The 25,370-nt window shown below is 43.9% G+C and overlaps 11 protein-coding genes; 3 read left to right on the top strand and 8 right to left on the bottom strand.

Annotated features, from left to right (window-relative positions):
• Nucleotides 1-109: 109 nt before the first annotated feature.
• GSBLH_T00006819001 (uncharacterized protein) lies at nucleotides 110-1,144 on the top strand (the record flags this gene model as incomplete). The annotated part of the gene is made up of 1 exon (XM_013043381.1): nucleotides 110-1,144. The coding sequence occupies one exon, from the start codon at nucleotides 110-112 to the stop codon at nucleotides 1,142-1,144; it is 1,035 nt and encodes a 344-aa protein (XP_012898835.1).
• A 1,740-nt stretch (nucleotides 1,145-2,884) lies between these two features.
• GSBLH_T00004476001 (uncharacterized protein) lies at nucleotides 2,885-3,962 on the bottom strand (the record flags this gene model as incomplete). The annotated part of the gene is made up of 3 exons (XM_013043380.1): nucleotides 2,885-3,780; nucleotides 3,814-3,898; nucleotides 3,930-3,962. 3 exons carry the CDS (start codon nucleotides 3,960-3,962, stop codon nucleotides 2,885-2,887), a joined length of 1,014 nt encoding a protein of 337 aa, XP_012898834.1.
• Nucleotides 3,963-4,415: 453 nt separating this feature from the next.
• On the top strand, nucleotides 4,416-6,230 carry GSBLH_T00004475001 (uncharacterized protein; the record flags this gene model as incomplete). XM_013043379.1 has 5 exons in its annotated part: nucleotides 4,416-4,440; nucleotides 4,473-4,540; nucleotides 4,572-4,625; nucleotides 4,657-4,749; nucleotides 4,780-6,230. 5 exons carry the CDS (start codon nucleotides 4,416-4,418, stop codon nucleotides 6,151-6,153), a joined length of 1,614 nt encoding a protein of 537 aa, XP_012898833.1. The 3' UTR covers nucleotides 6,154-6,230.
• Nucleotides 6,231-6,242: 12 nt separating this feature from the next.
• GSBLH_T00006818001 (uncharacterized protein) lies at nucleotides 6,243-6,741 on the bottom strand (the record flags this gene model as incomplete). The annotated part of the gene is made up of 4 exons (XM_013043378.1): nucleotides 6,243-6,332; nucleotides 6,361-6,455; nucleotides 6,498-6,654; nucleotides 6,685-6,741. The coding sequence occupies 4 exons, from the start codon at nucleotides 6,739-6,741 to the stop codon at nucleotides 6,243-6,245; spliced, it is 399 nt and encodes a 132-aa protein (XP_012898832.1).
• A 24-nt stretch (nucleotides 6,742-6,765) lies between these two features.
• Nucleotides 6,766-7,469, bottom strand: GSBLH_T00004474001 (uncharacterized protein). XM_013043377.1 has 4 exons: nucleotides 7,421-7,469; nucleotides 7,047-7,321; nucleotides 6,926-7,015; nucleotides 6,766-6,894 (listed from the first exon to the last, which is right to left on the bottom strand). Exons 1-4 carry the CDS (start codon nucleotides 7,439-7,441, stop codon nucleotides 6,798-6,800), a joined length of 483 nt encoding a protein of 160 aa, XP_012898831.1. The 5' UTR covers nucleotides 7,442-7,469; the 3' UTR covers nucleotides 6,766-6,797.
• Nucleotides 7,470-15,415: 7,946 nt separating this feature from the next.
• On the top strand, nucleotides 15,416-17,235 carry GSBLH_T00004473001 (Lipid transporter; the record flags this gene model as incomplete). Its single annotated transcript, XM_013043376.1, has 9 exons — nucleotides 15,416-15,475; nucleotides 15,506-15,591; nucleotides 15,624-15,737; nucleotides 15,769-15,856; nucleotides 15,892-16,115; nucleotides 16,147-16,453; nucleotides 16,487-16,561; nucleotides 16,592-16,756; nucleotides 16,798-17,235. 9 exons carry the CDS (start codon nucleotides 15,416-15,418, stop codon nucleotides 17,233-17,235), a joined length of 1,557 nt encoding a protein of 518 aa, XP_012898830.1.
• Nucleotides 17,236-17,282: 47 nt separating this feature from the next.
• GSBLH_T00004472001 (uncharacterized protein) lies at nucleotides 17,283-18,084 on the bottom strand (the record flags this gene model as incomplete). The annotated part of the gene is made up of 3 exons (XM_013043375.1): nucleotides 17,283-17,528; nucleotides 17,568-17,868; nucleotides 17,909-18,084. The coding sequence occupies 3 exons, from the start codon at nucleotides 18,082-18,084 to the stop codon at nucleotides 17,283-17,285; spliced, it is 723 nt and encodes a 240-aa protein (XP_012898829.1).
• Nucleotides 18,085-21,458: 3,374 nt separating this feature from the next.
• On the bottom strand, nucleotides 21,459-22,068 carry GSBLH_T00004471001 (uncharacterized protein). XM_013043374.1 has 3 exons: nucleotides 21,991-22,068; nucleotides 21,806-21,956; nucleotides 21,459-21,775 (listed from the first exon to the last, which is right to left on the bottom strand). Exons 1-3 carry the CDS (start codon nucleotides 22,013-22,015, stop codon nucleotides 21,538-21,540), a joined length of 414 nt encoding a protein of 137 aa, XP_012898828.1. The 5' UTR covers nucleotides 22,016-22,068; the 3' UTR covers nucleotides 21,459-21,537.
• Nucleotides 22,069-22,308: 240 nt separating this feature from the next.
• Nucleotides 22,309-22,772, bottom strand: GSBLH_T00004470001 (uncharacterized protein; the record flags this gene model as incomplete). The annotated part of the gene is made up of 3 exons (XM_013043373.1): nucleotides 22,309-22,431; nucleotides 22,462-22,622; nucleotides 22,652-22,772. 3 exons carry the CDS (start codon nucleotides 22,770-22,772, stop codon nucleotides 22,309-22,311), a joined length of 405 nt encoding a protein of 134 aa, XP_012898827.1.
• Nucleotides 22,773-22,782: 10 nt separating this feature from the next.
• Nucleotides 22,783-23,471, bottom strand: GSBLH_T00004469001 (uncharacterized protein; the record flags this gene model as incomplete). The annotated part of the gene is made up of 4 exons (XM_013043372.1): nucleotides 22,783-22,999; nucleotides 23,029-23,126; nucleotides 23,158-23,334; nucleotides 23,364-23,471. The coding sequence occupies 4 exons, from the start codon at nucleotides 23,469-23,471 to the stop codon at nucleotides 22,783-22,785; spliced, it is 600 nt and encodes a 199-aa protein (XP_012898826.1).
• A 233-nt stretch (nucleotides 23,472-23,704) lies between these two features.
• Nucleotides 23,705-25,160, bottom strand: GSBLH_T00006817001 (uncharacterized protein; the record flags this gene model as incomplete). The annotated part of the gene is given in 9 exon segments (XM_013043371.1): nucleotides 23,705-23,772; nucleotides 23,790-24,007; nucleotides 24,045-24,105; nucleotides 24,135-24,254; nucleotides 24,284-24,382; nucleotides 24,411-24,482; nucleotides 24,511-24,652; nucleotides 24,682-25,021; nucleotides 25,045-25,160. The coding sequence occupies 9 exon segments, from the start codon at nucleotides 25,158-25,160 to the stop codon at nucleotides 23,705-23,707; spliced, it is 1,236 nt and encodes a 411-aa protein (XP_012898825.1).
• Nucleotides 25,161-25,370: the final 210 nt, after the last annotated feature.

Raw genomic sequence — 25,370 nt, 5'->3', positions numbered from 1 at the left:
TCATGACGGAGTGTGGGAGTGAAGAGGATATTTTTGGTTGTTAAAAACAACTCCATGTTGGAGATTGATCGAGAATAGCAATTTACAGAAAGTGGAATTCGATTCTGTTATGAATGAAGACAATAAGTACAAAAATAAATATATTTTGCCTGTACACACACTTCATTTTTCCCCTCAATCGAATTCCAATACAAATATTATGGATCCTCTCTCTGTAGGATCTTTCATCCAAAACCACGATGATTGGAACGTTTTTGCAGCTTGTGATCATTTCCATCTGAATGGAGCTGGATTACTCATGATCGGAGAGAACATGGTTGCGACATGTCAATGGAAAGAAGGGAGGCTCAATGGTGAGTTTGTGCTAACACGAGATGATATGTTAATTGGGATGTATGAATTGAGAGACAGTATCGTCGTCAGTTCAAAATGTTTGGATAATTGCGCTTTTGATATCGTGGATCTGAGTGATGAGGGAAATCGTTGGGAAGGAATCGCTTTGGATAGAAAGCCGTATGGATACGGAGAGTACTATAACTCAGAAGGTACCCTAACGTATAAAGGCTTCATGATCGATGACCAGTGTATGTGCTGTGGAATTCTGTACTTTGAGGATATTGGTACTGTTTCCTACGTAGGAACATTTTACAAGGGACAACGATGGGGGAAAGGGATCCAATATGACCGTCAAGGTCACATTGTGTATAATGGTATATGGATAGCTGATAAGCAAGCGCCTCCTATATTGTATGTAACGCGATCTAACCAATTGAGTAGTGTTCATACCCAACTGGAGCGAATTACGATCGATATTATTCATGGCGATGTTAAACCAACCTTCATAATCAGTAGCCATTTTGGTCATTTGGAGTATCTCACATTCGGATCCAGCAGTCTTTTGTCCGTTACTGACTTGCAAATAGACAATTTGGCGAGTCTGAAATCGCTCAAGTTTGGTGAGAACAGTTTTAATTCGTGGAGTCTTTCCTATTCAAATGGGACATCGAATAGAAGTGATGAATCTGCGAATCGAAGACTGTGGATTCACCATTGTCCGAAACTGCAGTCCATAACGTTTGGAAGAACATCGTTTTACCCAGCGAACACCTTTCAAATTGAACGTGAGAATCGCTGCAATTTGTGAGTGTAGATTGCGACAAACTGGAATCGATTGTGTTTAAAGGATCGAATTTCGTGAATGCACCGTTTGCGCTGACGAACTTACCCGGACTGAAGAAGCTCGAAGTTTGCGCTACATCGTTTTCTAACTGTCCATCGATTCGAATGGAAAGTTGACATCATTCGATTGTGAGCCAAATAGACTTGTGGAATGTATCTGATATATGGATCGGTCCTTCGTCGTTATCTGGCTGCATCAGACCCGATTCGGATACGATCATTCTGAAGAGTGAAGGATTTAGTGTCATGCAAACATAGACTTACCAAGGTTAACAGATTTAAGGTGCACAACTGGAAACTTTGCCTATTTTAAGAAGGCCGTAATAGAGAGTAGATTGATTCCAGATGCTGTTAGATAGATGTGCATTGCTTATCCGGGGAACGATTCAAACTGGGCTCTCTTTATCTGGTTCGCGAGAAGCCTGGAGAGTACAAGTCTTTTAGGATGGTAGAAGGGGCCATTTTTGAGGATTGATGCCTTTGTTTTACACACTAAAAAAGGGGAATTTTGGGAATTCGGAGGTATTTTACAAATAAGAGCTGGCTATCACTCACAATGTTTAGAATAGGATGTACGCAAATTGAGTTGATAAGTGAAGGGTAGCTCAAGCTCTGCGCAGTGTATCTCGTCGGTTCTGTGCGTTCAACCCATCCCTTACAGTTTCAGTGTTTGCAAAGGGGTTTGCAACTGGTTGGAAATGCTTTTTTCGGAAATCATGTCGTAGAAAGCTATAACGATATGCTTCGAGATTTTGTTCTTAAACAGGATCTTCAGAAAGACCTGAAGAGTTACAAAGATGCTGCGACACGGAAGGAAATACTTCGCATGTCGTATTTGGACATTATTCGCAACAAATATGTGGTAACGTATGATTCAAATTGATTTTTGCTAACTGACCAGAGGCGATAATATTTCGCGAGCGAAAGGTTGTCCTTTATGCAGCATTCCACGTCAGTACATCAACTACCTCGTATCGCTTTTTCGTGGATGCGAATAGTAGAACGTTCCTCTCCTGCAGCTGTTCATGCACGACACGGGAGTTATTCTCAGTCGTCACCAAACGTACTCATAATCGCCTTTCTAAACCTCAGTGGTACCTGCAAAAAGCACCAAAAGCAGCTAGCTCGCTGCATTAAGCGTGCTCGCATGGCGGGTCTTCTTCCTTTCATGATGACGGTTGATGACATCACGTTGCACGACACGTTGAAAGCAGCTCCGAAACTGGACGAAGTGACAGGTCTGGAGGGAACGGATCTGTCGTCGTATCTGCAGGACCGTTTGGAGGAGACGGAGAAGTACGTGAAGGAGGGCAAGTGGGACGGAAAGGAGCTGCAGTGGGACGGAACTGTGAAGGATCTCGATGAGTTGGAGGAGGCGGAAGAGGCGGCGGCGGAGAGCGAGACCGAGGCGACGATGAAGGAAACGGCGCCTGAAGCGAAGGCCAAGAAGGAGGAGGAGGAGGAGGAGGAAGCGGACGTGTCGTCGGAGGATTTTGTGAAGCTGATGAATTTGCTGTCGACCCACCCGACCAAGGAGACGAAGGAAGTGAAGGAAACGAAGGAACCAAAGGAAGCGAAGGAACCCAAGGAACCAAAGGCAGCTGAAGAACCACAGGAGCAATCGGCAAAGTGACTTTAGATCCCATTGTTTCTTGGAACAAACACAGCGCAGCTAGTCAATGTGGGCATAAAGATACTTCTTCTCTTAGTTCTTGGCGTTCATCAGCTTCTTCTCGATCTCCGTGAGCATGTCGCGCGTCAACGCGTCCATGTCGTACTCCTCCTTCCATCCCCAGTCCTTGCGAGCGTGGCTATCGTCCAGCGAGTACGGCCACGAGTCGGCGATCGCCTGGCGGCTGTCCGGCTTGTAGTCGATCGTGAAGTCGGGCATGTACTTCTTGATGTTCTCCGCCAGCTGCGCGGGCGTGAACGTCATGGCCGCGATGTTGTACACGCACTGCGTCAGCTTGCTGCGGTCCGCCTCGATCAGCTCCAGCGTTCCACGCAGACAGTCGGGCATGTACATCATGGGCAGCGGGGTGTCGGGACCCAGGAAGCAAGTGTAGTGGTGGTGCTTAATCGCCTCGTAGAAGATATCGATGGCGTAATCCGTCGTGCCACCGCCAGGCAGCGCCTTGTTCGAAATGATGCCGGGGTAGCGGCAGCTGCGGAAGTCCAGACCCTGGGTGCGGTGGTAGTACTCGCCGAGCAGCTCCAGATGCACCTTGGACACACCGTACATCGTCGTGGGACGCATGATGGTCTCATCGGGGGTCATCTCCTTGGGGGTCGAGGGACCGAATGCACCGATCGTCGAAGGAATGTACAGACGGCACTTGTACTGGCGAGCCACCTCGATGATGTTCTCCGAACCGTGCACGTTCACCTCCAGAGCCTTCTGGGGCATCTTCTCACCGATAGCGGACAGCAGAGCGCCCAGATGAATGATCCAGGTGATTCCGTTCTCGGCCACAAGGCGGGTCACGTTGTTCTTGTCAGTCACATCCAAGAACGCGGAGGGACCCGAGGTCTGGAACTCTCTGTTCGGGAAGCGGAGATCCGAAGCAATGACGTTCTCAACTCCGTACTTCTTACGGAGAACTAGACATCAATGGCGGTCAAAATGAGCAATACGAGTAACGAACTCGGTACCAATCTGTCCGCAAGCACCAGTGATCAGAATTCTGGGAGCGTTGGCCGTAGCGAAGGTACGAGCAGCCTACAGCCTCAACAAAGCAGCACGGACCTACACTAAAAGTAGCCTTTGCAGCAGTAGCAAGCATATCTAAACGACAGTAATAATGAAAATATGACTTATTGATCGATTGGGGAAACAGGGGTTGAGGTGTGGAAAGTGGTCCCTTGACAATCAAGGGCACTTGCCGATCACTTTGGCACGTTCCATCAGCTTCTTTTCGCGCTTTGGTCGTCAAAACCGTTTGGTTTGGGAATTTTGAGAGCGAGAAACATCGGAAATTGAAGTATGAGAGTTTTGTATGATGGGGGATTGCAAAACGAATTTGGAGAATAGGCACTAAATTGGGACTCTATCTTTGTTTGGAGACGCAGCCGTTTTGTTATCTAGGTCCCTGTGGACCTCTCCCTGGCAAGGCTGTCAAAGTGGTGGAATTCGTGGCTTGTGACCTATTTTGGAGATGGATCGTTGCGAGTTGTAAATAGAATAACGAGGTTAACAACAACCGGTTTTCATCACTTTTTCACAAAAAGTTTACACAATGGAAGGAAGATCAACCATTGCGAGTATTCGGCCCTTACCAACCCTTAGCACATAGGAAATATTGATTTGACGAAAGTGTTGACACCAGAAGAGAAGTTTGAGATTATTACCCGTAACCTGCAGGTTGGAGTCATAGCTTGAAGTTTATAGTTAGGAGGTGGACGGAGCTGAGGAGCTTAAGGAGATCTTGAAGACTCGTGATCTCAAGGTTTATTTCTCGTCCGATGGCTGATATGCAGATTTACTGGGGAACGAGTCCCACGGGAAGACCTCACATTGGGTATTTTGTGCCAATGAGCAAGATTGGCGATTTCCTCATTGCGGGTTGCGAGGTGGGATCTCCAAGTGCGTGTGATGTGTAGGTGACGATCCTGTTCGCCGATCTGCATGCCTACCTTGACAACATGAAGTCTTCTTGGGAGTTGCTCAAATTCCGCACTGAATACTACATTCGTGTGATTAAGGGCATGCTCCGCTCTCTGGGCATTCCCCTGGACAAACTGAAGTTTGTGACGGGAAGTGATTACCAGCTCTCCGCCGACTACACTCTGGATATGTACCGTCTCTCCTCTCTGGTGACGGAGCACGACGCGATCAAGGCCGGAGCGGAAGTGGTGAAGCAGGTTGCGAACCCGAAGATCAGCGGCATTCTGTACCCCGAGCTGCAGGCTTTGGACGAGGAATACTTGCACGTGGATGCGCAGTTCGGCGGCACGGACCAGCGCAAGATCTTCATGTTCGCGAAGAAGTACCTGCCCAAGATCGGTTACCAGCCGCGCATTCACTTGATGAACTTCATGGTTCCTGGCTTGGTGGGCGAGAAGATGAGTTCGTCGGAGGAGAACAGCAAGATCGATCTGATCGACGACTCCAAGACCGTGCTGCGCAAGATCCGCACCGCGTTCTGCGAGCCGGGCAACGTGGAGAAGAACGGCGTGCTGTCCTTCGCGAAGATGGTGCTGTTCCACATCGTGGAGCTGCCCTTCGTCGTCGACCGTCCCGAGAAATACGGCGGAAAGCAGGTCTTCAACACGCCCGAGGAGATGGAGCAGGCCTTCGCCGCGCAGGAGCTCAGTCCGCAGGACCTGAAAGAGGCGGTGGCGAAGTACTTGAACCTGCTGCTGGACCCGATCCGCGCGTCCTTCGACAACCAGGAATCGCGCGATCTGGTGTTCAAGGCGTACGGCACCAAGCTGAAGGCGCCGCAGAGCGAGGACGCGACACCCGCGCTGCCTGCAGTGTGCCGCCTGGGCTTCAAGGTGGGCGAGATCACGAAGATTTGGGAGATGGAGGGCAAGGACTCGATCTACTGCGAGGAGATCGACGTGGGCGAGGAGAAGCCGCGCACCGTCATGTCGGGTCTGCGGCAGTTCTTCTCGAAGGAGGAGCTGCTGCATCGCAAGGTGGTGGTGGTCGCGAACCTGAAGCCGCGGCGAGTGGGCAGCTTCGTCTCGCAGGGAATGGTGCTCTGCGCGGAGAACGAGGACGCCTCTGTGGTGGAGCTCGTGGAGCCGCCGGCCGACGCTGCGATCGGAGAGTGGGTGCAGTTCGAGGGACTGCCGCCGGTGAATCCCGACGAGGAGGTCAATCCGAACCGGAAGACCTCGCCGTGGGGCAAGTGCGAGGAGTTCTTCCGAGCGGACAAGGAGGGAGTGGCGGTGTTCAAGGAGAACGCGATGATCACGTCCGCTGGAAAGTGCACGGTGAAGACGCTGAGGGATGTGAAGCTCTGCTAAGGGAGGGTGGAGTGCTCTGCCAAAAGGAGGGTGGAATGCTGTGCTAAAGGGAGGGCGTAGTGCTCTGCTAAAGGGGAGGGTGTTTGTTCTCAAAAAGGATAATGGGAAGCAATGAGGGTATCTAGCTTTTCTTCGAAGAGGGAGCAGCGGATCGGCATCTCCAGCTCATAAAACGGATTCTAGGAGAAAAAGCGGATGACATGGTACCTTCATCACATAGTCTGCAAACAACACATATATTTCATCTAGCAATCCCTCGAGATAGGGAACGGTGGGATTGGAGATTACAAGAAAGTTGATTCCTAGAGAGAAGTGCAATTTCGGAAGGGAACCTGTAATTGTACGGTATGAGTGGATTGAAACGGTTTCCGCTAGGACATAGTTGATGCCTCGCGAATTCTTGGCTGGTGCGAATTGTGTGGAAATGGCTGTAAGACTATGAAACGTGGACGCAAGACGCATGCGATCGTTACTAGAAAGAGGATTCTTGGCGTTGAAGTCCTAGCTCTTGAAATCGAGTTGGTTCCCTACCTTGGAGAAGATGAGACCCCCGGATTTGTTAATAATATAGAGAGAGTACACGGACATGATAGAATTTGGAACAAACAACGACTAATTCACCTTAATTCCTCATCATCGACGACTTAGAACATACGGAACTGCTTACGGATGTTGGAAAGACCCTTGGACTTCTGGGACTCGTGGTCGATCACGTTGAATCTCACGGTCTTGGAGAGAGGTCTACACTGTGAAGAAAAGGAGGCTTCCGAACCTGCACTGACCAATGGTCACGATGTCTCCTTCCTTCACATCGAAGCAGGGGGAGCAGTGAGCAGGGATGTTGCGATGTCTCTTTTCGTAACTAGGGAGTCAGCGCTGCCTTCTTGTCCTACCGTCTGTACTTCTTGACGTAACGCAGGTAGTCACGGCGGACAATGATCGTGCGCTCCATCTTGGTGGAGATGACCAGTCCCTTCAGAATAGCTCCACGAATGGTCACATCGGAAGTGAACGGGCACTTCTTGTCCACGTACTTGCCGTTGATGGCAGCGGCGGGGGTCTTGATGCCCAGACCAATGTTGGCGTACCAGCGCTGGTTGGCCTTCTTGCCCAAGAGGTGGACCTTGCGGTAAGAGAACTTATCCTGCTTCTGGAAAGCAGCCTGATTCTACACAAATAATTAGCATCATTGCCCAGTCGGAGCATTCAAAACAAGGCATGCAAAGTTCGAATAACAAAAATAACAGGTTAGAGACACTGTACGTACTTGCTCCTGAATACTAGCCATAGTTATCCGAGTCAAAAGGTGATCTATGAGATTGTTACAAAAGAAAGGAATGAAAAACCCCAGGGGGAAAATGGTGGAGTACCTATGGGAAGTGGATAGATTATTTTACCCCCAAAGGAAATAGAAAGGAAGGGAAATTATAATTCGCGGGCATTATTTTGGATGGCTGAGAAGAATGTATGGGTAGAGAGAGTGTACAAAGGTGGAGTCTTGGAAATTGGAGAGAATGAATCGTTTGTTGTGTGTAGTAGACATGGCTTTTGAGAGAGGGAGGTAGGGAGGTAGGAGATAGGTGAATATGGATAGTGGAAGTAGCGATGAAGAGTGATTAGGATGGAGGGGGAAAATGGGGATGTAGATTTGCGGAGTCGGTAGATGAAGGTGCTATGACACTATGATTGAGAGGTGTCGCGAGCACTAGGGAGGTATTTGAGGTATTTGACGTTTTCGTATAATGTGGGATGGATGGTAGGGAACAGCTGTGGGACAAGGTTCTATTTGGTCGGTGTGCCGGTTTTGTTGATTGCAGAGTTTGTATTCACAATTTATGCAATTGAATAGATAGAATGTGTATATAGATGTATGGGATCTAGGGTAGCGATTTGATTTGTGTGTGTTAGGAAAACATCAGTTTGAGTGGAGAATAGAGCGTACAGGTTAGGCATATCAGTGTATTTATGTCTGTAAAATTAGTAGAGTAGGACTTAGGAAAAAAGCAGCAGGTAGAGGCGACTTCTTTACTAGAAAGAGGAACAATGGGAATACGATATTTTTTGTGAGATAGGCTCGAGTTGTAATTCGTTCGGCAAGCAATAGGCCATGTGATGCATTTTCTTAAGGAATGTGGAATACGTATCATATCACTTAGTAGGGCGGATTTAAAATAGGCAAAACTAGGATTAGATGAATTGAAGCAAAATGAGAGAAAGTGTTGAGAAAGCCAGAATGGTTTTTCCGGAATAAAATAGGAACCAGTGTTTATTCTAGAGATGAATAAAAGGGGGAAAGAGAATGTGGATAATTTCGTAGCAGATGAGATAATGTACATGTATATATAGGCTTGAACTATATGTAAATACGCTTTGGACCAATATATAAATATTCAAAAGCAGATTAAAGAAAAGTGGAATGCCACTGGAAAAGAGGATATTGCCTTGTAGAAAACTACAAACTTTATGAGTATTCAAAGAATAATGCCTATATAGTGTTTTTAGGAGGAAATAGAACAGCAAAAATAACCTGAGTTCCTAAGAAATTCGGAAAGAACCGAGAAATACTGAGTATTATGGGAAATTATCAACAACCCTTTCTACATAATTATTCTAATGCCGAATACTACCAAACCAAAGAGTGAATCGAGTGGAGTGGGACTGATCGATATTGTGATAAATCCTTCAGTGGATGCAGAAAGAAACCATTGCTGGGAAATGAATTTTTCCAGCCAGTTTCCAGTAAGCTCGATGGTCGAGAGAGGTGGAATCACTACCGTTCAGGTGGGTTATCCTCATGTGGGATATTCCATTGAAACCCACGTTGTGAACAATAAAATGCAGGGAAAATCGACCTTATGTTCGAACGAAGATGTCCTTGTAGCGGAGTTAAACTTTGAAGCTGGAATTGCTGAAGGACCCTGCAAACTGTATGATTCTTCAGGCTATCTATTTTTTGAGGGTCGCTTTCGTAATGGATATCGTTCCGGAAAGGGCAAGGAATATGACCAAGAAGGTAATGTGAGTTTTGAAGGATTCTTTTTCATGGGCAAACGAATTCATGTTGACATGTTGAATGAAATGAGTGGATATTGGAAAGAATATGATGAAAGTGGCAAGCTAATGAGTATAAGCAAGAGAGATTGTGAAAATGGAGAAAAAGAAGGAATTTGCTATTATTATGATAAAAATGGAAATATTAGTCATATTGTTAAAGCTGTAGAGGGTGCAGAATATAAATACAATGGATATTGCAAAATATATGATGAACCTCACAAATCATGGTTTGAAGGATTTGTAAAGAATGGGAAAAGAAGAATGAATTTGATTCGATTGAATGAAATGAGTGGATACTGGAAAGAATATGATGAAAGTGGTAAACTGTTGAGTATAAGCAAAAGAAATGATGACAGTGGAGAAAAAGAAGGAATTTGCTATTATTATGATGAAAATGGAAACATTAGTCATATAACTGAAGTTAGAGAAAACAAAGAGAATGAATATAGTGGATATTGTAAAATATATGATGAACCTCACAAATCGTGGTTTGACGGATTTGTAAAGAACGGAAAAAGAAGAATGAATTTGATTCGATTGAATGAAATGAGTGGATATTGGAAAGAGTTAGACAAGAATGGCAAACTGTTGAGTATAAGCAAAAGAAATGATGACAGTGGAGAAAAAGAAGGAATTTGCTATTATTATGACACAAAAGGTAATGTAAGTCATATTGTCGAAGTTAGAGAAGGATATGAGAATGAATACAGTGGATATTGCAAAATATATGATGAACCTCACAAATCATGGTTTGAAGGACTTGTTAAGAATGGAATTCGTCAAGGACAAGGCAGAGAATACAGTAGCTCAACAAGCGTTGTATTAGAAGTATATTATGACGAAGGGAAGAAATTGAGAAGAGAAAAGGATTGCAGAAGAAAAGGATATTGGAAAGAGTATGATGAGCAAGATCGCATAGTGAATATCTGCAAAAGAGATGAAAATGGAGGATTCTGTGGAATTTGTTATCGCTACAATCCTAACGGTAAAATTATTCGAATAAGCGAGTGGCAGGATGGAAAAGAAATCACTGTGACTAAAACGTTCAACGGAAATCAAATGACGGAATTCAGAAACGGAGTCAAGTTCTACGAAGGAGAATTCATTGACAGTTTTTATTTGGATTACATTCGAAATGGCCAGGGAAAAGAATTTGGTGTTAATGGCAAAACAATGATTTATAGAGGGAACTTCGTGAATGGAAAACGTCATGGAAGGGGCGCTGTGTACAAGAATAAGAAAATCGCCTATGACGGAGAATGGATTCGCGGAAGAAAGAAGAGGAAGTATTATGCAATGGTTTGGGGGCATTCTGTTGTCTGTGTTGTTTTGATTGTTGGTATTTTCGTGGTTCTTTACATTATCAACGTGTGGATAGGCATTTCTTTGAGTGTGCTGCTTTTGCTAGGAATGGTATGCTGTGCGAGATGGTATTTTGGTAAGATTCGCTGGGGATTCGACTATCAAATGGCAAAATTAATGCAAAGACCAAATCTGAGATTCGGAAACAGGTACTGTCGATTGACTCGAGAGTTTTATCCACCATTGTGGGTAGAATCAATCAAAATTGGCAATGATTGTTTTGGATCAGTGAAAACATTCAAAATCGATGGATTGAATCGATTGAAAACCATCAATATCGGAAACAATTCATTCACTCAGGCAAAGAATGATAATGGATATGATGAATCGAAATCATTCCACATATTGAATTGTGAATCATTGGAATCCATTCAAATTGGTGAATATAGTTTCAGTGATTTTGGAGGTAAATTTGAATTGAAGAATCTACCACACTTGCAATCCATTCAAATTGGTACAACTGAAAGTGATTCAAGCAATTTCTATAATAGTTCATTTGTGATTCGAGGTATTGATATGATATTGAATATTTGGGTAATGTATAGATCTTCCAAATCTACAATCCATTACATTAGGTAATGCTGCATTTGGAAACAGCAAAGAATACTGTCTGTATAATCTCAATTCATTAGAAACAGTTGAAATCGGTGATGAACGTTTTGAATCAGTGCAAACATTCCAAATCGATGGATTGAATCGATTGAAAACTATCAAAATCGGAAGCAATTCATTTACTCAGGCAAAGAATGGTACTAGAAAAGATGAATCGAAGTCATTCCACATATTGAATTGTGAATCATTGGAATCCATTCAAATTGGTGAGCATAGTTTCAGTGATTTTGGAGGCGACTTTGAATTGAAGAATCTACCACAATTACAATTCATTCAAATTGGTAAAATTGGAAGTGATTCATACAATTTCTATCATAGTTCGTTTTTGATTCGAGGTATTGATATGATATTGAATATTTGGGTAATGTATAGATCTTCCAAATCTACAATCCATTACATTAGGTGATGATGCGTTTGGAAATGGTTCTGAATACTGCCTGTATAATCTCAATTCATTAGAAACAGTTGAAATCGGTGATGAACGTTTTGGCTCAGTGGAAACATTCAAAATCGATCGATTGAATCGATTGAAAACTATCAAAATCGGAAACAATTCATTTACTCAACTGAAAAGCACTGACAACTGGGATTCGAATAAGGCAAACAACAAATCGAAATCATTCCACATATTGAATTGTGAATCATTGGAATCGATTGAAATCGGTGAATATAGTTTCAGTGATTTTGGAGGCGACTTTGAATTGAAGTATCTACCACAATTACAATCCATTCAAATTGGTACAATTGGAAGTGATTCAAGCAACTTCTGGTGGAGTTCGTTTGTGATTCGAGGTATTGATATGATATTGAATATTCGAATGATGCATAGATCTTCCAAATCTACAATCCATTACATTAGGTTATAGTGCATTCTATAGATCCTTATCAACAATAATTGAAAGTATTGAATGAATTCGAATGAAATGATTGATGTAGATCTTCCATCATTACAATCCATACAACTAGGTGATTGTGCACTTGCTGGAATAGATGATGATTATTCAAGTTCATTGACACTTCGAAGTAATAATGAATTGATTGGTTATGATTTGTTTTGTAGATCTTCCAAATCTAACATCAATAACTTCTGTAGAATATAGTTTCGTTAATCCTCGTGTAGTGACATTGGAAAGTATTTCTGAATATTGAATATTGATAGTATTTAGATATTCCAAATCTTCAAAATGTCAAGCTACCTCGTTCATTCGAGAAAGTTGTGCATCCTTCTATCAATAGTTTTTATATTGATTGCTGTTGTTTTTAGATGTTTCCGAATTACTATTTCCAAAAGTCTATCATTATGACTATATTCAATTGTTTGAATCATCGGTCACTTCGATAATTCTTCCCGATTGGACGTGTAATGATGCTGATTATACAATACTTGATTTCTCGCGATTTACTCTAGTTGAATCAATCGAAATTGGCAATAATTGCTTTGGATCAGTGCAAACATTCAAAATCGATGGATTGAATCGATTGAAAACTATCAAAATCGGAAGCAATTCGTTCACTCAGAAAAAGTATAGTTGGGGATATGATAAATCGAAATCATTCCACATATTGAATTGTGAATCATTGGAATCCATTCAAATTGGTCGATATAGTTTCAAAGATTTTGCTGGCGACTTTGAATTGAAGAATCTACCACAATTACAATCCATTCAAATTGGGACAGTTGGAAGTAGTTCATACAATTTCTGTTGTAGTTCATTTGTGATTCGAGGTATTGAATTGTATAGAATATTTGAATGATGCATAGATCTTCCAAATCTACAATCCATTACATTAGGTAATGAGGCATTCGTGTATTCCTTCTCAACAATAATTGAAAGTATTGAATGAATTCGAATGAAATGATTGATGTAGATCTTCCATCATTACAATCCATTCAACTCGGTTTTGAAGCACTGAATGGAAGAGATAATGATTCAAGTTCATTGACACTTCGAAGTAATAATGAATTGATTGGTTATGATTTGTTTTGTAGATCTTCCAAATCTAACATCAATAATTTCTGTAGGATCTAGTTTCTATTTACCTCGTGTAGTGACATTGGAAAGTATTTCTGAATATTGAATATTGATAGTATTTAGATATTCCAAATCTTCGAAATGTCAAACTACCTTATTCATTCCAATATGTTCGATCGAAATCAATTTCGAGTATAGTTTGATTGATTTGATTTGATTCATAGATGTTTCTTCCATTCTCGCTGATCTTGTCCAAATCAAGCATGCCAGTACCAGAAAAAGTTGGGATGATCTTGAACATTTGCTTGAAAATTTGTAATAGTACATGACAACAATATGAAAATCAATCAGTAATTCCAGCATTGAATCTACACACTTCACTCCATTTCATTCCAATCCATCCAATGATCATTGTATGTTCAATGCTTACTTTGTTTGTTCGATTCAAAACCCCTTACCATCATTCTTTGGTCATTGATTTAGGATCCAATCATCGATTGGCTCTTTTCATCATTACAACCCAGATTGGTTTAGCTAGCATGTTCCAATCCTTCGTGTAACGATGTTAAGAATGAAAATAAAGAATTTATGAAAAATGGAAGAGCCAAACTGAGACAATCCAGTAGAGTGCAATGCCCAGAATAGAAATGTGTTATACTTGACAAATCGCTAAGTTATGAACGATTGAATTGAGACGATCAAGTGTATAAACTGGATTGGACTGGATAGTTTCTAAAATAGTTTCATTGTTAGGCTGTTATTATGAGTGTCCATGAAAGAACATAAATAGTCCTAGCAAATTTCGTTTGAGTTGTACCTGCTGCTTGAGAACATTGCACTATTATCACTACGTATGGTAGTTCGCACTTATGCACTCTATTATGGTAATAATGCACAACGAATGAACTATTTTAAAAATTACTAGTCATACGGTTGATAGACAGATTGGATAGTTTAAAAACGATAGGATAAGGATGTGTACCAAAATACAATACGAAACTGAGGATTGGGAGTTTCATTCGATTGGAAACTCAGCGATAGTTATCCCATTCCCCAAATTCTCTTATCAGATTCATGTTGTTTACTTATACTCTCAACAAGTCCTACCTTTTTTCGTTGACACTCACAGTGAAAGTGTGAGATGTTTGCTATTATCTCTTCAAACCTATTGCAAATATTCAAAGATGTCTCTATTTCATTTCCACATAGATTTGGCCACATCCAGTTTATTCTTTGTTTTCATTATATACTCATTTCCTCCATTACACAATTATTCTATCTATTGAAGAATTGCTATTTTGAATCTAAGACCCCACCATGAATCCTGTTTGTCACAGTCGTGTTTTACCTGCTAGTGTTCACTGTGAAACAAGTAATTGGACATAGGACTCTCCCACTCAAACAATCACAACCAGATGTTTATATTTCCTAAACATGCAAGTATAGTGATCAATAGAGTATGATTTCTATGAACATCCTCCGTTCAATCGCCCAGTTTATCAAACGTGTTTCCTGATTGCTAATTCTTATTTAAACTCCCAACAGCTACAAACACGCAATCAATTCTATCTTTAGATAGCAATACCTACTTGCCTTAGAAGTTCTCGAATAACTGTATATCTACCAAATCTTAAATAATCCAGTACAGATATTGCATTCCATTATTATTCACACCGAACAAACAACTTTCACTATCTCATCTCCTTTATGACGCTTGAATCACCACATAGCGTTCACCATCCACAGATCTGCTGACCATTCACATTTCACTACTCTCGCCTAAAACAATCATCATTCCATACTTTACCATTGTTTGCATTTCCGTTCCTTTCTACGAGTACTTCCCAAGTAACACAACCTGCATAACAAATACCTGACTTGTATATCACCTTCTACTCTATCCACTCCAAACACTACGTACATCTATTAAGCATATTCTAATTACAAGCACCTCCCAAATCCTCTCTTTTTTGGCATTCCCTCCTTTTTCACTCCAAACCCCTCATCCTTTACTTATATCTACATTCAATTCATTTTTTGCGAGTCCATGTGGCCTAATGGATAAGGCGTTTCCCTCCGGAGGAAGAGATTGCGGGTTCAAGTCCCGCCTTGGACTTTCTTTTACCACTTTGGTTCTCCCTTTTTTCTTATTTCACACACTCTGTACGAACAACACAGATCGCAGAAAGTATGCCTCTCCTCTTTCCCACACGCTCCATGTATTTTCCCTATCGACTCTTTCAAATTTCTCCCACCCTATAATGCAGGATTCTGTACTGAATCGCATTGCTCGTTCGGCAGGATTGAATATGGTTATTCAAGTACCTTCTCTACTCTTTTTTCTTTCATAGGTGCTGAATAGACTCTTTTCCTTTCTAATCAATGCGATCCTTATTCGGTTTGTGTCCATAGAACTGATCGGAGTCGTAAATGTGAGGTTTGCTCACTCTGTCCTCTTTCTTGAGATAGACTCTCTCTCTTTGCTACAACCGTTGTATTTCTGTCACGTGAACCGATTCGAAAGGCTTGCCTGGACAAGGGGAAAGAGGAGTGGAGCAAGGTGAATCAACTTGTATGGTTGGCGTGAGAACTCGCGGATCACTCTCTATTATAGTGTACCTACTGGCGTAGTAATTTCTATCGTCACTTCACTCATTTGGCTCTATGTACTTCCTGATCCACAGGTCGCTTTCTACAAACAAGTACGCATTGCTCTCTATCTCTATCACTATCACAGTCCATTTTCGTATTTGCTCTCTCTTCCATCATCGCGCTTTGCTCGGAAGTGGGATATGTTCTCACACAAATGACGCTTCACACCAACGTGAAAGTCTTCGTCGAAAGCACATCCCTCTCCATCCGAAGCATCACAAACTGCATCCTCCTCTGCCTTTTTCCGTCTCTGGGACTCAAAGGATTCTGTATCGGCGAGTTCGTCTATGCTCTCTGCTTCCCTCTACTGTTTGTTTTTGGATCGAGGCATTCATCGCAGCTATGCAGTGCAGATCGAACGTCTTCTACACAATCCAGAAACGAGCTCCTCGCTTCCTATCAAGTCCTTCGCCGAACTCCTTCCCTCCTTTACACTACCAACGGATTCCTCCAAAGTGCTCTTGCTCTTCTTTAGACAGTCCCTACTGAAGCAGCTTCTAACCGAGGGAGAGCGATACATTCTCAGCTTCAGCTCGATTTCAATGCACGACCAAGGCGTTTTCGACATTGTTAACAATCTCGGCTCGCTCTTCGCTCGCTTCTTATTCCAGCCCCTCGAAGAAGGGTTCTATCTCTATTTCTCCCGTGTAAGCCATCGGCTTCTCCCCTGTCATCAATAGGAGGGAAACCGAACGGGAACCAAAAACCAAACCATTCTGCACGTTTGTCTCCTCCTTCTCCGCTGCCTGTCCTACGTTTCCTTCCATTCCTGCCCTTCTATCTAGTTTGGATGCATCGTTATTGGCTTCGGCTATCCCTATGCTTCGGTGCTTCTCTTCCTCTACGGAGGACACCAGCTCGCCACCTCGATTGCAGTAACGCTGCTTCGCGTCTACTGCGTTTACGTTCTGTTTCTTGGACTGAATGGCATTTCGGAAGCTTTCTTCATGGTACGTTCCCTTTCTTTCTTTCTTTTTTAATTTTTTTTCAGGCCACAGCCGAACCCTCGCGTCTCGAACGCTACAATTTCGATATGATTCTCTTCTCGATCGCGTTTGTACTCGCTGCTCGCATTTGCACGCCGTTCCTCGGCTCTGTTGGATACATCGTGGCGAATATCGTCAATATGGGATGTCGCTGTATCCATCACTTCGGCTACTTGTCTCAATATGCGGAGAAGCCCGTGATTCGAGACATTGCCGTAGCGCCAGTGTGGCTCGTCTATGAAATTGGTGTGTGCGCAATTCTGGGATATCTCGAGACTTTTTTCAAGCCGTTCTCGATGCGTTCGGTTCTGTTTTTTGTCGGAATCGGAGCGTGCGCTGGGATCTCGGTTCTCCTCGTGATGTGGCTGGTCGATTCAGCATCGATCCAAGCCGCTCGAACGATTTTCTCAAAGGAAACAAAGCCAGCTGCGAAATTGGAGTAAATAGTTCTTCAGATCCAGCATGGTGATGGGTTTCGCCAAAAGTCCGTTCAATCCTGTTTGATTAACACACACATATAACCATCGGTACCACATCGTATGTAAGCGTCGCGCTGCTCGCTCATCGTATTCCCCGTCAACCCAACGATCCTCCCTGAATATTGTTCTTGGCGCAGAATCTTCGTCACCTCACCTCCATTCATTCCAGGCATTTCATAATCCAGCAATACCAAATCGAATGTGTTTCCCTCATGAACAGAATCTAAGAATTCTTCCCCATTCTTGAAGAGGGTACACTACAAACATCATAAATAATTAAGAAGGAGGAAGCGTACAGTGTATCCAAGCCGTTTGAGACACGATTTTACGAGCTGGCGAATCGATAACTGGTCATCCACAACGGCAATAGTCTCGATCTTCTCTTCAATCACCCTTGGGATCGTATCCTGCTCGGAAGGAACGACATTTCCATCCATTTTCGTTAAGGGGAGATAGATTTCGAACGTAGAACCAACTTGAGGCTCGGTAATCACGCGAATGATTCCTTGGTGTAGACAGACAATATACAAGGACAAACTCAATCCCAATCCGGTCCCTCGTCCTTTCTGTGTTTCTCCACTTCGAATTTGTTTATATCTACAACTCATAGAATGATCGCATATTGTAAAAAGCAAACGGAACAAACAGCGAAGTCAAGTCTTCTTTCAGAATTCCGATTCCTGTGTCAATGACTGCGATTCGAATCCATTGTAGCGAGGAATGAAACACTCCACAATTCTCTTCAGATGCATCAAACAAAACCAAGGAATGCTGTGTCAAAGAGAGCTCGCGAATTGTTCGCACATACTGCATTTGCTGCACCCCAAGCGAGCTAGTTAAGAAATTCTGGTCTTCTTGACCTCGATCACTCAACTGATCCAAAAGATCCGAAGGAAGCTGCTCGAGAATCTGGCTCGTTAACTGAATCACTCCGCCTGGTCGGGTGAACTTGCAGGCTGAATGGGATATTCACTTCACCACTCCTTACCATTGCTCAGAAAGTTGTTGATCACGATCTGGAGTTTGGTCCGATCACCAAATCTATTTGATTAGAAACACTTCAACTCCAATAGTTTTAAAAAAAATACACCTACATCGATAGAGAAGTAGACGGGCATGCATAGACAAGTCGAATTCCTCGAGAGGAACACTAGTTCACACTCCTCTCATGAATCCCTCACTGTGATTTCGTATTGATTCGCGAGGTTTTGCAAGTCGAGACCCATCGAAAACCACTCCTTTTCAAGAGAGTACTTTCCTTCTTCGATTTTCTGCATACTCAACACGTCGCTCAGGATGTGGCACAACGAATCACACGATATGCGCAAAACGGAAAGCAATTCCTGCTTTTCCTTGTCTGAACATGTTGACAGTAAATCAATCCCGATACTGATAGGAGTCAACGAGTTTCGCACTTCGTGAAAAATGTATGCCTACTTTCAATCCAACAAACATGGCGTACAATGAAATCTCGCTTGTTTTTGTTTGCCCTCTGCGCTTCTTCGCGGAGACGGATCTCTCTTTCTTCTCTTTCCACGTCTTGCGTGATGTCTCGCAGAGTGATCATGGCTTTTTTGTTGTTTTCCACACCCACCATGTTGATTTCCAACTGGACTCCAGAAGAAAGAGCAACCCGGATTCCATGAATTGCATCGTGCAACTCCGAAGCAAAGCGAAGCAAATACTCGCGAAACTCCGAAGTGAACGTGGTTTGCGCTTCATCACAAAAAATGGAACTCGAAATTGACAGATCGAATGCATGAAGAATGCGCAACGGCTGGAGCACAGTCAAGTCGAGAATGCAAGATCCATTGAACGCAGTCTCAATCATCGCGCTCTGCAAAGTATTCATCCGCTCAATTGCTTCGTTCAACTGCTTCTCTTCCTTTTCTAATTCAATGTTTCTCGTTATGTCCTTTATACACAGAATCGCTTGGGAGTAGTATTGGTAGGTAAGCTGGATTGGAATCGCCACGATGGTGTAATACCGCTCTTGGCCGTGTGTCACCAAAATCGTGTCATAATCAAAGAGCGGAAAGCCCTTTTCATTCAGTTCCCTCATTTTCTGCTTAAACTCTTCACGGTATGATTCCTTGATAAAATTCACAAAGCAACTTCCTCTTTCCTCACAATCAAACAAATGCTTTATTGAATAGGAAGGATAGAGAACTGTAAGACGCTGGAGCTCAATCACACAATTCCCATCAAATGCGATGTTCATGATCCTCTTGAGTCGGGTATTCTCCAAAGAGTAAAGCTGCAGTGAATTTTGAAGATAATTATTATGTTCAAGAGTGGGTTGGCAAGGTGTACAGGTCACAAGAACCAAATCCGATGATAGAGCATAAAAGGAAATGAAATATACATCCCTGCGATCTCCCTTCTTACTTGCACTGAATTGTGTTGATTGACCAAGTGTCAACGTTCGAATCGTTTCCATGGTTCCTCTGTATTCATCGGAAAAGAAATCTGTAAAGCAGGAACCTCTTCTCATTTCCAACTGCTCTTCCGCAGCCTGATTCACGTATTCTACCCGAAACGTAAACGAAACAAGCAACATGGGAATAGAAAAAACTGAAAATAGGTGAAGAGATTCAGGGGAAAGAACCGTTCCAACATCAAATTCAATCGGACTCGCCTCGACTGCAAAAAGATTGGGAAACAAAATACTTTTTGTTAGCCTTGCATGTATTTCTGGGCATTCTACAGTGACTTCCTTGCAAGATACCAATGTGGCTCGATGATCTTCCTTCAAATACCAGAGTAAACTCATCTGCTTGTTATAAAATCCTTCATCCTCCTCTTTTGGATACATTGATCGAGTGTGACTCATTACAAAACTGTAATACTCCCTCGTCTTCCCTCTCTGCTTTCGATCGGCGCCAGCATAAATCATTGTGCTTATCACCTCAACCAGATCTCTCGTTGTTTGCTTAAAAATAGCGTACCGCTTCCCTTGATTTTGAAAACTGTACATTCCTATGTGGAGTGCTTCTTCAGGAGTTACTTCTTCTGATGTCCGTTGCTGAATCAGCATGCACAGAGAATCGAGCATCTCTGATAGAATACTTCTTTCCCTAGTACATGGCATAATATCCAAGGAAGACTGCGTCAATTCAATCATTGTTCCATGTTTGAGTTTAGTTGTATTAGTCTGATTTCCTTGAATCATCTCTAATAGCGATTTTCCATTGCAATCAATGCGAATATCCCTCAGCTTTTCTCCAATCCACGCCTTGCTATTCTCATCATCTCCTTCTCGACTCCAAACACTCACCACTTCGTCATTCTCATCACACACAACTACCAGAAGACTGTCCGAACCTCGTTTCTTATAGGCTTCCGCACACAACTGATCATGCTCTTCCTGAGTCGTATCGATTAAAGCGAGAACTGCATCCTGATACATTGGAACTCGAACACAGTAGACCTGATAGCATAAGAGCCGATCAAATTGACTCTTTATGTGAAGAGAAAAGCGAAGAGTGAAATAGTGAACCGAGTTTAGTTCGCCAAACATGCGCTCGATGGAGATTCGCTCACTCTGAAGATAACACAAGTCCGACAGTTTGGGAAGGCACGATAGAGAAAAGCCGCACACTGCTGCAAAGTCGTTCGTAGAGTAAATTAGCTGCAGAGAAAGGCAGTCAATCGAAATAAAGCTATGGGACATGAGCGACGACAGTGTGAAGTGGATGTCACGAACCACACTCAGTTCATGATAGATCTCTTTTTCTTGCTCAACCTTACTTCCTATGTCATCGTCCATGCGCGGTGTTGAGTATACTAACATGCAATCTCCTTGATCGTTGATTCTTCGAACATATCCCACTTCCGAGGACAGTACAGGACTTGCCTTTCCCAGAACACATCTCCATTCGTCCGAAGCACGCAAGTGACTGTAAATAGATGCTTGAATATCGGGATCCTGGCTGTGACCACTCTGATAGCGAATCACCTTGGTATTCTCATTAAAAATAAAGAGACTGATTCCAAAATTGGCAGATAAACATTCTGCCAGGGAAGAAAACACATCAGGAGTAGCCAGTGCCAATAATGTGTCCATCCTTGATTGTATCCCATTCGTTGAGTCGCGCACAACACAAAACTCTTTCTCCATCCAGGAAGAATACACCAACTCATCGAAACCCTCCCTCCCCTTTGACAAGAAGATCAAAAGCGAAGTTTGCAACAAACAGAGCGGGGAAGTATCCCTTTTTACATGAACCAACAACTTTTTGTTATCTGGTATGTCGTTGAGGACGCTTAGAGCTCCTTAGGCTGCTCCTTAGGCTGCTCCTTGAATCCGCTGCGGTTGGAACGGAACTGTCCGTTGCGGCGGAATCCGGGCTTGTCTCCATCACGGCGAGGATAGGGACGCTCCTCACGAGGCATCGTGGGATTCACTCTCTTGTGAGTGTTGGGCACAATGTGCTCAGGGAGGTGAAGGTACTCAGAGAGGAACTTCACACCCGCATCAGTGAGAGTGTAGTAGAAGTGGCACCTGGAGTCAAACAAAACCCGCATCCCCTACCAGCAGTAGGTCTTCTTCACGTATCCGCGAGAGCACAGAGACTGGAGCAGCTTGATCACCTTCAGTCCGCTGATGGTGATGTTCATTCCGTTCTCGTCCTGACCAATCACGTAGGGCTTGTGGACGTCGTCCTTCACCACGAAAACTCCATCTACACCATCATCACTAAACTGTCCAATTCCCACCCTCAAAGAGCTGGCGATAAACCATCAAAGTGTCCTTTCTATCAACGAGCATTTTTCAATAAGTAATAATCCAGGGATAATAACTTCTGAAATAAAACCAACGAGTGGTGAATCGTGCAATCGTCACAATAATCTATTTTCACGACTGTATCACTCAAAACCAACAAGCAAATCATCCTAATTTACAAATAAAGAAATTCTTCGATTGATACACAGTTGTGGGGGGAGAACGCAGGAGCTCGCTTCGACAGCTCCGGATCTCGCGCCACAGGAGCCGGATTGTACTGGAGACTATTCGTAAACGCTTCCTCAACTCAGCTACATCGAATAATTCATATTCTCGGCAATCTCCAAAATGGCAGCTTGATTTCCACACCGATAGCAATAATTCGGTGCTGAGAAGATGGTGATCACGTTTTGGTTGTGACACCAATTATATCCCTGCGCTCAACTCCACGGACCGTAATGTACCTCCATTGCGAGCTGGTGAGCCCGTGTGATTAGGCTCAACCCGTTTTCCTTGTTGAACTTAATACTGACGTCTTCGCCGAACGTGTAGCCAGCACCACGCGACGAGGCGTTCCAGCCAGCGCGATCATCAGGATCCGACCAGAGCAAATCGGTCATGGGTCCTTCGTGAAATTAAGGATTCTAATTCAACGGTGTGCGTGTGTGTGTGTGCAAGGACTATGAATAGGGAGTGAAGTGGAATAAAGTAGCAATCCATTCCATACAAAACACATAACATCACAATACAACACAAAGCAAGCAATCCACTCCATACAAAACACATCACAATACAATATAGGATATAGAATCCACTTCGACTACACGGTCAATCGCTCGGATCTGGTCGATGGACTGAATAGACGGCGAAAGACCACCGTGAACCACAAAAACCTCGTTCTCAACAAGGGAAGAAATAGTAAGATAGTCGAATAGGTCGTTGAAGCACTTCCAGACGGAGGAATCTCCATACTTACGAATACACTCGTCAAAAAAACCGCAGCTAATTTAGAAGATAAGTAAAGTCCATACGATATATTCACTTGGCGGGCTTCGTGGTTCCCACGGAGAAGCCAAATACGATCGGGATATCGAACTTTGAGCAATATCAGAAGCGTAATCGTTTCAACCTAAACATCACCACATTGAAAAACACAAAACAGAGTGAAAACCACGATCTACAAAGTCTCCCATAAAAATATAGTTTGTATTTGGGATCGTCCCACCGATTTTAAACAACTCGATTAAATCCCGAAACTGACCGTGTATATCTCCGCAAATCGTTACAGGGCAGCTTATCGGCTGCACATTGGACTCTTCAGCCAATATCTCCTTCGCCTAGCTAATATCCCTCTCCAAATTCCCACCTTCTCACACAACTTCTCCACCTCCGGTTTCGAGAGGAGCTGGCACTCTGACACCCCCCGAATCCACTCATCCAGCATCTGGAGAGAGATCTCCAACGTTTGCGACATCGCTAAAAACCTTTTTTCAAACAAAACTGAACACAAAACAATCAAAACAAAATTCACTGCAACAACGACGCCTTCCCCTTCTCGCAGTACAACGCCATTCCGATCTCCGGGAAGTGGGGACCATCGAAATAGTACTTGTAGTCCAATCTACGCTCGTCACTCCCCATCAACCCCACATCTTCACGATATCCACCGCCGCGTTGATCAGAATCGAATTTCGCGTCTGCGCCCGGTTAAACCCACGAATAAAGTACAGTTTCACGTTGTCTCCGGCAGGGAACATGGCCTGATGGAGGATGAGCTACACGTCAAAAATACCCCCGATTTCTGTCACATATTGAATCAATCCGTCGCCCGAAGGCAGCATCGAAATCACCGTATCGAACTTGGCATTGTAGAACTTGAGATACTCGGTGAGCTGCGCCATGTAGCGATCCCTCGCGATTTCCGTGCAAATAACCGTGATTCTGTCTTGCAACCCGCAGGAAAGAAGCCGTTTCCGAGCCAGTCTTCGAATTCGATTCGGTTCCGAACCCCTACACGCATTGCTGCCGATTGGTGCAGAGATAATACGTATGCTCGCAGAGATGGCTCATAAACCCGGACACGGCTCCTTCCACGACGAACAAACACCCTGCATCAAAACCCGATCACAACACGCACGTCGATGCTCCTCCGGCTTGATATACGCCTTCAGCATCTCGATCTCGTTGAGCTGGAAGTCGTCTTCGAGGTACGACTGCATCAGCTTGGCCTCGACGCAGACGCCTTGCTGCGTGGGAACTACGTCGCCATTCGCTTCACTCGCTTACTCACCACGTGCGAACTCAGCTCCGCGAACCAGATATCCTGGCAGCAATCCTTCACGCCCGCGATGTGCAGCGCCAGCTCGTTCCACAGCATGCTAATCGCTGCGTTGAAGCCTCTCTCCGTCCCTACACGACTTCTTCTCGCTGCGCTGCTTTCGAAGACCCGAGCGAACGCCGTCGATCGTTTGGTGTACGATCGCCACTACATCGCACGCCGCGCACGCGACTACCCATGTTGGACGCGTCGATCATCACCTGCGAGGGGTCGTGAGCGAGCGACTGCACCACGTAGTTATCGTATTTCGTGCGGCCAATCACGAAGTTGGGCATCAGTCGCCACGGAAACACGGAAGGAGTGAACACGAAGAGATCCTGCATCGAAGAGAAGCGGCGGTTCGTACGATGGCGACGTCCCAGTAGGTCACGCTGCGGCGATTGAAGCGGGTGAAGAGCTCGCTGCGGATGAGAGGAAGAGGACGAACGCACTCGCGCGATTCGGAGTTGTTGTTGTATAAATCGTCGGGGAAGGAGGCGAACATGTTCTTGCGGTGCGTGAAGAGAGACACTTTTGGACCGAGCTTGCCGGAGAGAATATCTGCATGGACCTGCTCTAAAACGTCCCTTATCGTGTTTTCCACTAGAATATCACCGTTGATGTAGCCATAGAAGGGATAGCCAGGGAATTTGTTGATCAGCATGTCGATCATGCCGAAGAAAAACGGCATTCCGAAGGGAGAGCGACTAGAATCAAGGAGGAGAAAAACATCGACGGGAACTCGCTGATGCACTGCAGATTGAACTTGCTGCACTCCTTGAACCAGTATTCATCATCGCAGAAGACGATTCCCAACACTCCCGGCATGGTCGACAGGAAATACATCGTATTGCGCTGCAGCTCTGCAATCGGAGTGTGCTCACTCTATTTCATTCATTGGAATCAGAAAAAAAGACTTCGGTCGGCATTAACGTCGTCGAGAGCACGAGAATATTCCCATCGCTAGGCCGTTGGCTCGTTTCCACAAACACGTCTTGCTGGAGGCGACGGCGCCAAGAATCCGAACTCTTTTCAGAAGGAGTGTTTACCATGTTA

The sequence above is a fragment of the Blastocystis hominis genome, assembly GCF_000151665.1.
Source record: "Blastocystis hominis, Singapore isolate B (sub-type 7) whole genome shotgun sequence assembly, scaffold_7".
Lineage (NCBI taxonomy): Eukaryota > Bigyra > Opalinata > Blastocystidae > Blastocystis > Blastocystis hominis.
The sequence above is the reverse complement of the archived record's forward strand: the minus strand, read 5'-3'. Positions and strand labels throughout refer to the sequence as shown.

What these genes read in the sequence shown, in the direction of transcription:
- GSBLH_T00004474001 (XM_013043377.1), bottom strand. Translation starts at nt 7,441, where the DNA reads ATGGCTAGTATTCAGGAGCAA. An exon ending in TACGTCAAGAAGTACAGACG is followed by an intron (nt 7,016 to 7,046) that starts GTAGGACAAGAA and finishes CTGACTCCCTAG; the next exon opens with TTACGAAAAGAGACATCGCA. An exon ending in GTGACCATTGGTCAGTGCAG is followed by an intron (nt 6,895 to 6,925) that starts GTTCGGAAGCCT and finishes TTCACAGTGTAG; the next exon opens with ACCTCTCTCCAAGACCGTGA.
- GSBLH_T00004471001 (XM_013043374.1), bottom strand. Translation starts at nt 22,015, where the DNA reads ATGGTTTATCGCCAGCTCTTTGAGG. An exon ending in TTATCGCCAGCTCTTTGAGG is followed by an intron (nt 21,957 to 21,990) that starts GTGGGAATTGGA and finishes ATGATGGTGTAG; the next exon opens with ATGGAGTTTTCGTGGTGAAG. An exon ending in GTGAAGAAGACCTACTGCTG is followed by an intron (nt 21,776 to 21,805) that starts GTAGGGGATGCG and finishes GTTTGACTCCAG; the next exon opens with GTGCCACTTCTACTACACTC.